The 9879-nt window shown below is 33.0% G+C and overlaps 1 protein-coding gene across 1 annotated transcript; it reads left to right on the forward strand.

The window, feature by feature from the left end:
- The first annotated feature begins 6110 nt into the window (after positions 1-6110).
- LOC141658521 (transcription factor bHLH14-like) lies at positions 6111-7707 on the forward strand. The gene has a single exon (XM_074465456.1). The coding sequence runs from the start codon at positions 6189-6191 to the stop codon at positions 7470-7472; it is 1284 nt and encodes a 427-aa protein (XP_074321557.1). The 5' UTR covers positions 6111-6188; the 3' UTR covers positions 7473-7707.
- Positions 7708-9879: the final 2172 nt, after the last annotated feature.

Below are 9879 nucleotides of genomic sequence, written 5' to 3' on the forward strand. Positions count from 1 at the left end.
GATATGAAATCAAACGCTATTCGATATGGTTTGGACTTCAATCAAGTTACTTTGAGTTACTTGATCCTTTTGGGGAATTTATCATTTTTGTCTAAATTATTTTCCACTAAATCATATGAGATATGAAATGGTAATGTACCATATTTGTAAGTTTTCACAAGAAACAAATGCTCATTTTTCCCTTTCAATTATCACGAGTACGACGGGTTTGCGGCTCGTGAAGCTGTCTTTCTAAAATACAAGTTTATTTCTAGAAGACAGAGTGGGAGAAATTATTCAAGAGCCACAAAGAATGTTATGTCGCAAGAAACATGTCTTTCTTGCCTACATGAGACGTTTTGTGTAAGACGTTGTTTCTTTAAAACAAATTCGTCACTTGTTGAAAATGATGAATTCATGCTACTTTTAAGTAAAGAATGTTATGTCGCAAGAAACATGTCTTTCTTGCCTACATGAGACGTTTTGTGTAAGACGTTGTTTCTTTAAAACAAATTCGTCACTTGTTGAAAATGATGAATTCATGCTACTTTTAAGTAAGTAAAGAGCTTATAACTTACAAAAGAAATCGTTTGATTCAAGTTGATTACTTCTAGAAAGTAATGAACATATGACTTACATGAGAGTGTTTAAGTCACAACTCAATACAAGGCTTAGAGCCATGAAAATCCGAAATAAAAGACTTGATTAGTGACAAAGGGTTTTGCACTAATAAAGAGAGATTTCAAAGCTTGATTGGTTGCAAAGGGTTTTGCACTAAATGAAACGCTTAAGTCTATTTGGATCTTCTTAGGGATTGTGTTTCATTATGATGATATACATATAGCAAGTGAATCTAAAACACACTTCTTCAATTAGAAGGAATGTATTCAATACATGTCTTGAGTTTTGTAGATTCTTGCAATCCTAAGATAATGTGGAACTTAAGAGAGGGTCTTAAGTTGGACATCAATGAGTTGGAATCAACATTTTGATCATGTGATAAAACTTTTCTTAATAGGTTGAGAAGTTGTGATTATACATGGAGTTTAGTGGGAGTTACGGTAATTTTAATTAGTCTTATATGTGAATGACATATTGATCATTGGGAATGATTTAAGACTTTTGGAGTATTATAATACATCTTTAATATCTAGATTTATGAAGATAAATCCTCGTGATATTAGGGTCAATAAGAAGTCTTATGTTGATATGATTCATGACTAGTTCAATTAAATTGAACATATTTGATTGATTCCATTTGCTTCCGCTGCCGGATCAATTAAATGAGTAATGATGTATAACACTTCATATACTTTGAGTATGATGAATTGTTTTCAAAATCGAATTTAAGTAATCTTTACCAAGTAAGCCATAAAGATTACCCTTAAGTGCTTGCAGAAGCATTAAGGAAGTAAAGCAAAGTGTTTATGATGCAATTTTGTGTAAGGGTGTTACACAAGTGACAATTGACAATTGAGATTGCGCATGGTTTCCGACAAAACCATAATCAAAACACATTAAGATGGTTAAGATACCATTGTGGCTATGTTATTTAAGAAATAGATTTTCTAGAATCGTTCTAGGCAATAATGAACAATGAGAGATATTTATAACGGAAATTGAGTACACTTGCAATCATGAGATGTGCAAGAGAATGAGTCCCGCATTAATCTTTGTGAAAACAAGTGGGAGCTATTCTTAGGCTAGAGGGCCTATGTCTTGATTGGATCTCGACACGTACTCAAAAAGTTTTGTAATGCAAATGTATACATTACAAAGGAAAACGAGTATGTAGTAAGGTTGAGTAAGGTACAAGAAGTTGATAAAACCTACTAACCAAAGCCTTCTCATAGGCTAAACATGATGAGTCATATCATTTCAATTGAATTGAAATGAACAACTGCATGCAAGATCAAATTAGATTATAGAACATGAAATAGTAATCAGGTATTGACTATTCATATGTGATAATCGCATTTGTCGTTTGAGTTTTAAAAGTAAACTCTTCTATTATACTTTGTTACATCCAAACGGGTTGTAGAGACAACGTTGAACCCCGTTAAAGTGAACCCGGATTAAAATGGTATTCGCCCATAGTCACTTGTATGAGGTGACGTCTCGAAGTGACTAGAGTGTGATGCGATTGATGGCAAGTTCAAGTGCCATGGAGTCATATGAGAATGACTAGTCGATCACATAGGCAGACTGTTAGGAACACTTTGTCGGGCCTTATGACCGCTTATAGAGTTCTGGCAAATTTATATAGCCTGGTCGTGGCGAGAGCTACTATAGTATTCTAATGAGTCGATTCTTTTGACTAAAGACTATTCGCCTAAGATGGCACAGTTTCAGATTAACTTTGATTTGTGTTACTACGACCTTCGTAAATGGGGTCAAATGGGCATATTTTGGGTTATGATGGCTGTGGCTAGTCGAAAGGAATGAGTGCGATAGGAATTGTCCATCTCCTTGTCAGGGTTAAAACAATATCTCAGGGCCACTCGAGGAGTAATGAACTGGAAATGCGTGGCCACGCTCGGAAGGTATCCAGAGTGGATAAATCCGGTCAAACAGTTATTCTCCAGATCGAGAAAACCACTCTCGATATGATCACTTGCAAGTACGACCTGAAAGACACCTTGCATTGAGTGGGAGATAGTAATAGGACAAGAGAATTGGTGACGCACACTTGTCGAGGACAAGTGGGAGATTGTTGGAATATGTGTCCTCTGACAATAATGCGATCACAACTGTTGATCATGATGATCACATGTTTAAATCTCATTTTAAGAATACATGTGGGATGTAATATTCAACTGGTCCACACATATCGGTAATGATTGGCTGACTAGAGTTTGACATTACTGTCGTGCGACGGTGGTGATCAGTTGATCCCCTTAGGTCATACCTATAGGGAAATACTCTTAATTGATTATTTAATTAATCGTATACCGATACGAGTTAATTAAATTGCTTAAAATTGACGGATGATTTTGTGAGTATAATTAACGTATCTTATTATATGATTAATTGAGACACGGTCTAAGTAATCGAATTGTTTTATTACTTAGATGAAATTATTGTTTACAGAAACAATTGAAACAGAATGAATAAATTATTGTAAATACAGAATGTTGTAGTTTATAATACGGAAACACTTTTGGCACAAGTAATTACGAATTACTAGTCGATTTTGTAAATGACATATTTTATGAGTATGTTGATTTTTTAATATGTTAAAAAATACATTACATTGTGACATGTCATGTAACATGTTACATGTGACAAAATTGACAAATGACAAAATATAAAATGGACTTTCCATTTTATAAGTGCCGAAAAATTGGAGGGTTTAAGGTGTATATTGTGTTTTTTTATTTAAGTGGAAAACACAATGATGAAAACCTAACTTGTAGCATTGCATGCCTATTTTTCTTGGGTAGAAAAACTAGCCCATGCATTGGACATCATACTTCCTCCAACCGGTTTTCACTTGGGTAATAGAGGATGTTTCCTCTACAATTATTCATTCACATCTTTTATATTTTTCTAGTGTTAGAAAAATGCTTTCTCTCTACACATCTTATGAGATTTCTAGAGAAATAAAAACCTCACAAAAATACTCCCTCTTGACCGAAATATTCAAGAGAAAAATATAATTTATTTTGTGTCATATTTTAAGTAAAACTAATATTATTACTAGATCTAAATAATATTGGTTATTATGAGTTTTCCTTGGGTATATGCTTTTGGGAGGGATTCTATACTTGAATCCTTGTTCTTCCATTTGGAAAGCTCAAGAACTAACAAGAAGGAGATCTTGTTGGTGCCCATATGATGACCGAAATTTATATGGTGAGAAAACGATTTCTTCTCTAATTTTATTATTGTTTGCATGCATAAGATTTGTTATTAATTTTATGACTAAATTAATTAGAACATATATGAATATGTTAAGTAATGAGATATAGATTTCCAACACTTATAGCCCTGGCTGCATCCAAAGGTTGTCCACTACATCAATTAGATATAAACAATGCTTTTTTGCATGGTTACATAGATGAAGAAGTTTACATGGTGCCTCCACAAGGTTACAATGTCCATGTTCAGGGGCAAGTATGCAAATTGCAGAGATCTCTGTATGGGCTAAACAAGCATCAAGACAATGGAATATTGAATTAATAAGATATCTCCTAAGTCTGGGGTTTATTCAATCCAAACAAGACTATTCATTGTTTACCAGGGCAAATGCAGAAATCAGGATCTTTCTTGGTAGCCTTAGTCTATATAGATGATGTCTTATTGACTGGAGACAACCAGATTGAGATCCAAGAGGTCAAGCAAGGGTTAGATCAAGCTTTTACAATCAAAGATCTTGGATTACTGAGATATTTCTTAGGACTTGACGTGGCAAGGAATGAGTCAGGCATTAAAATCAATCAAAGAAAATACACTCTTGATATTATCAAAGATTTGGGGATGAAAGAATGCACAGAAACAAGTTTTCCCTTGCCCAAAGGCTGAAGTTGTTTCTGTGCATTCTTTCATCCCCAAATCTTTATTTACTCTTGATTTCTACTAAAAAAAATTGAAAAATTTACAACTTTTATAGCCTAAAACACTACATATTATAATGGGTCTAATCTTTGTAGATTACTCCATGAATATGTTGGCTACATTGGATTCTATTCTTAAATTGAAATATTTAAATCGAAAGCTCACAACCTATACAAATTTATCGTATAGAAAATTCACCTTTAGGCTTTTATGAAAAACATAAAATTAATTGACCTTTCATGATAAAAAGTTGTGGCTAAAAAAATACTCCCTCCGTCCCGGTCAATTGTTGTCCTTTAGTATGACACAAAGACCAAAGAAAAAGGAGGTTAATTACTAAATGACAAGTGGACCAAATCAAGTATGAATGATCAAATTGCTCATCAAGTTCATTTTTAAAATAGAAAGAAAACCAATTGACTGAGACACCCCAAAATGGAATAGGACAACAAATGACTGGGACAGAGGGGTTGTCAGAATCCCGATTCGATCCTATGATTCTACGATTTTACGATCCAAAAAAGTTTGACCGATCCCCGATCCTACGATTCTATCATGTTTGTAGAATCTTAATATCCTATTTCTTTGAAATTTTCTAGAGGTAGAATCATAATACGATTCTACGATCTTACGATCCTACGATCCGATTACCTAGTAAACATGTTAAAATATATTTTTATATAATGATATCGTAAAATCCAAATTTCATGCAATTCTTAGATACATGTTCATGAAATGATACTAAACTCATTAATTATCAATATTTTGTATATAAATAAGTGTTTTGATCTTAAATTATATATTTTTACCAAATAAAAAACTATATTTAGTGAATTTGTAGAATCTTACTATTCTACGATCCGGTTCTACCGATTCGATCCTACTTTCCCCGTCGATTCAAAGTAGAATCCCAATCCTAACAACATTGCTTAGAAAGAAATTATAAAATAATATCATTAGATTTGCGTGAAAATTAGTTCCGTTAAAATACATGCTTCCGTTCATGAAAAGTTAATTAACAATGAACTGTTAATTTAGAGTCTATAAATAATTCAATAAAAATTAAAATTTTATATATACCGTGTATGCATTGCACGAAATCTATATTAATATTAATAACTTCATAATCAAACTCTATAATGACAGTCTTACTGTGTATGGGCAATGTGCAAATAATTGCACTTGCTAATCTTAACCATATTTTTGTACATGCCAAGGGGTATAGAGAAAAGTAATTTCACTTATAATAAACGACAAAATAAGGGCAAATAAATAGTGGAAAACAAAGAAAAATACAAAAATGACTAATCGAACTTTTATTTTATTTTCATTGCCTTATTGTTCGATCACATAAATACATTTTAATAAAATTATTGATATAAACGCCTATTTTAGTTAAATAAGCAAGATAAAATCTTTGAGTCCTCTAAATTAAAAATCAGGCAGGTCCTCAAAGCAAGAACTTGTTAAAGTTCGAGTCCTTATCGTAGGGTTCTGATGTATATATAACCACCCTACATTCACCTTTTACTCAAATTAGCAACATCCTCAACTTCCCTCAAATTAGCAAAAATTTCCCTTTAATCCCTTACTTAGAAATTAGAATTCCCCTTTTTTTAGTATCCCACTAGCTCAAGAAAATCTAAAAATAAATGGACGAGAATTTCACAATTTCATCCTCAACTTCATCATCATCCAAGGCCCCAAAACCCCAAGAATTCCAATTCCCATCAATATTACTATCAAATTTACAATTCTTACTTCAAACTCAACCATTTTGGTGGAATTACGCCATTTTATGGCAAACAACTCACAACATCAACAACAATACCGAAACTCTTAGCTTAATTTGGGCTGAGGGTCATTTCCACGCCTTCCAAAGCCCATCTACCAAGCCCACTAAGAAGCCGATTATCTTCGACGAAGAAGGTTCTTCAATGGATGACATGGTGACCGATGTGGAATGGTTTTACATGTCTTCACCTACTAGGGCACACCCTATAAAACAAGGTGGTGTACTTGCTAAGGCTTACGCTACTGGGGCCTTAGTTTGGTTAAGTGGACCGGGTTCACTAGCCTCGTATAATTGTGACCGCGTGAAAGAAGCCGGTTCACATGGGCTTGAGACTCTTGTTATTATACCTGTGTCCAATGGTGTTCTCGAGCTGGGTTCTGTTGACTCGATCTATGAGAATTGGGATTTGGTTCAGCAAGTTAATAATCTTTTTGGGTCGTTGAGTGTTCCCGATATGGGCTACACTCGGCCTAATTTTGTCAATAATTGTGACCTACAGAGTCATTTGAGCCTATCAGAGACGTGTGACTCAGACAGGCTCCTGATTCCTGAGAAAACGGCGAAGAGAAGAGGGAGACGTCGTAGTGGGACTCTCCCTGTCACAGTCAATCATGTGGAGGCGGAGAGACAAAGGAGAGACAAAATGAATAGTCGATTTTATGCCCTACGGTCCGTTGTCCCATATGTGTCCAAAATGGACAAGGCGTCACTATTAGGTGACGCCGTGGCATATATCAATGAATTAAAAAGTAAAGTAGAAAGCTTAGAGTCAAAACTTCAAACAAAGAAGGAGTGTACTAGTAATAGTGACAATTGCACGAGTACGCTTTTAAAAAACATGAAAATGATTAACGTGCCTAGTGAAAATTACCGTAAAGAAATGACTGCGACAATTCCAACGGAAGTTAATGTTAGGATTTTGGGTAGTGAGGCTATGATTAGGGTTCAATGTGAGAATATTAATCACCCTTCCGCAAGATTAATGGATTTGTTTAAGGAGCTTAATTTGCAAGTTCAACATGCTACAATTTCTACAATAGGAGAGCTAATGATTCAAGATGTTTTGATTTCTAACGTTCCAACGGAGATATGGAGTTCGGATGAATTGAAAAATGTAATCTTTGGAAGATTAACGATGTAGATCGATGAAGGATGAGGATTAAAAGTTCGATTATTTTCAGTTTTAAATAATTCTAGTATGAAACTGTTTCAGTTTTATATTAATAAATGTAAAACCAGCTATCTCTTATGATGATGTATGTTTATTTTTTTATTTTTTCGTTATTTAATACTCGTACGAAGGAGTACATCGTGTACATGATAGTCTTTTGAAAAATAGACGGGCTACTAAATTTTGTCGAAATTGTGACAAACTAGAGTGTATGTGGTCCATGTACTAATTATGTTGATCTTTCTTCGTTAAACTTCATCCGATCTTTGAAACATGTTTCTCTTATAATATCTTGCAAATATTTGATGACCTAATCGTTGTAACACAAACTTAACTTATAATCTATTGAAATCTTCAGTTGTGAAAAAAGTTCCAACTCAAATAGATGCATTATCACAGGTTAGTGTCTCACATTAGTGAAGAATAAGACAGAGTTGAATGGACACACTCCTATAACTGAATTAAACATGTTGAACTAGGCTGAACTAAACAAGACTTTAATTTGTGAAAAGATGAGCTGAACTAAATTAAATAAAGCTAAACTGAATTGAAATAAGTTGAAATTAAGCCTTAATATTCAACATCTTTATCATTAACTACCACTAATGTATTTAGCACGTGGTTATTTGACAAATTCTTTATGATTGGAAATGGACACACTCCTATATAATAATCGAATTTAGTTGATTATTATATAGCACTGAAAGGTGACTAAAATGCCTCGTGGCTTAATGCTCCAGAATATGGATGCATTCATGAATCCGTCTTATCCAGGGAAGTAACCAACATATAACCAACATATGGGCTATAGCCCTACCTGGTTTTTTTGCTTTTCTTTATCTATAGGATACTGTTTCTATTCCGATTACTTATTTGTCTTTTTTATTATTTGTGAATATGAAGAAGTATTTTAATTAGATATAAACAAATAATTAAGATAAAGAAAGCTGCTAAGTATCTATAGTTAAGGTGGTGGGAAGCATTCAAAATTCCCAAATAGATGAAGTTGTGGGTTCAATTATTGGACATATAATGTTTTTAAAAGTTCATTGAACCTAAGGTAGTGTATTTGGAAACGCAGAATAATTTTATTTTCATGATTTCAATTGTAAAAATCAAAATGTTTGAATTCAATTTCAAATCCAATACCAAAAATTCGTTTGGGAAACCAATAGAATTGGAATTGGCGGGATAGATATGAATCGAGGTCATCGAAAATCGAAATTTTTTTAAAAAATAAATAAATGTTGTCATGGAATATATTGGCGCTAGGAAAAAATATCAGAAATAAAAATATTACAATGATATTTGCATTGCATAACGAATAAAAACTGTAAATAGTAGTGATTGAATTGAAATAACTGTTACATGGTAAGAATTTGAGAGCCTCGCATTTTAACTAGGTTGAAATTGATTAGGAATTGAATACAATTACAATTCCAAATTCTAGGGTTTTTCAAAAGCTTAAAATGACTCAATTACAAAATTCAATTTCAATTCTTGATTTCCACCCTCAGCGAAAAGTATGGTACATTGAGCTTTTAATTTCATTTAATTTTACACCTATAATTCTAAAAATATATGTAGAGTAATTACTACATATATTGAATTTTCAATTAGCTACCCAATATATTACTCCGTATCATTTTCGCCCCTTAGATTACTGATATTGGTTCTAGCGTTCACTAAATCTTAAATTAAAAACTATCGACTTTTTATAAATTTGAAAATTTTCCCTATACGTATTAAAATTCTTTATATTTTGTTAACCATTTAAAGAAAAAACATTTATTCACTTTGATTTTCTCGTAGATATTTTAGAGAAAAAATAGTGTTCCGCACGAATTATTCACATGTGTAGGCGAAATGGAAAATAGCAACGTCTTGGCCTTTTCTGCTTACAAAGGAGGTCCCAAATAGATGCTCTTGTTGTTCTGTCCAAGTTGTATGTGTGAGTGACCCAACATTATTTGTATTGTTGTATCATCTAACTAGTTAATTAAGTTGTTAGATAGAGACTATATTGAAGAATAATTTTAATATTAAATTACTGGCTGCTAAGGTCATGTTCAGCTCTGAGTGCGGAAACTGGATCATAATTTTAGTGATCAAATTAACAAGTTTTATTAATGAAATTCAGTTCAAACCCTAAATTTACAAGTTTTATTAATAAAAATGCAAGAACACGGTTTTTAAAATGGTTCAATAAACGCCTATGTCCACAATCTCATCTTATACTTTACTTCAAAGTTCAAATGGTCCATGTAACCTTGCTATGTCATCTCACATTCGAAGGCACTTATGTATTTATATTTGGGATCCCATTTTGTTTGTGGATCAAAGCACATAGCCTCATTTATTTTAAAACGCCATATTT

The sequence above is a fragment of the Silene latifolia genome, chromosome 6 (assembly GCF_048544455.1).
Source record: "Silene latifolia isolate original U9 population chromosome 6, ASM4854445v1, whole genome shotgun sequence".
NCBI classification, from domain to species: domain Eukaryota; kingdom Viridiplantae; phylum Streptophyta; class Magnoliopsida; order Caryophyllales; family Caryophyllaceae; genus Silene; species Silene latifolia.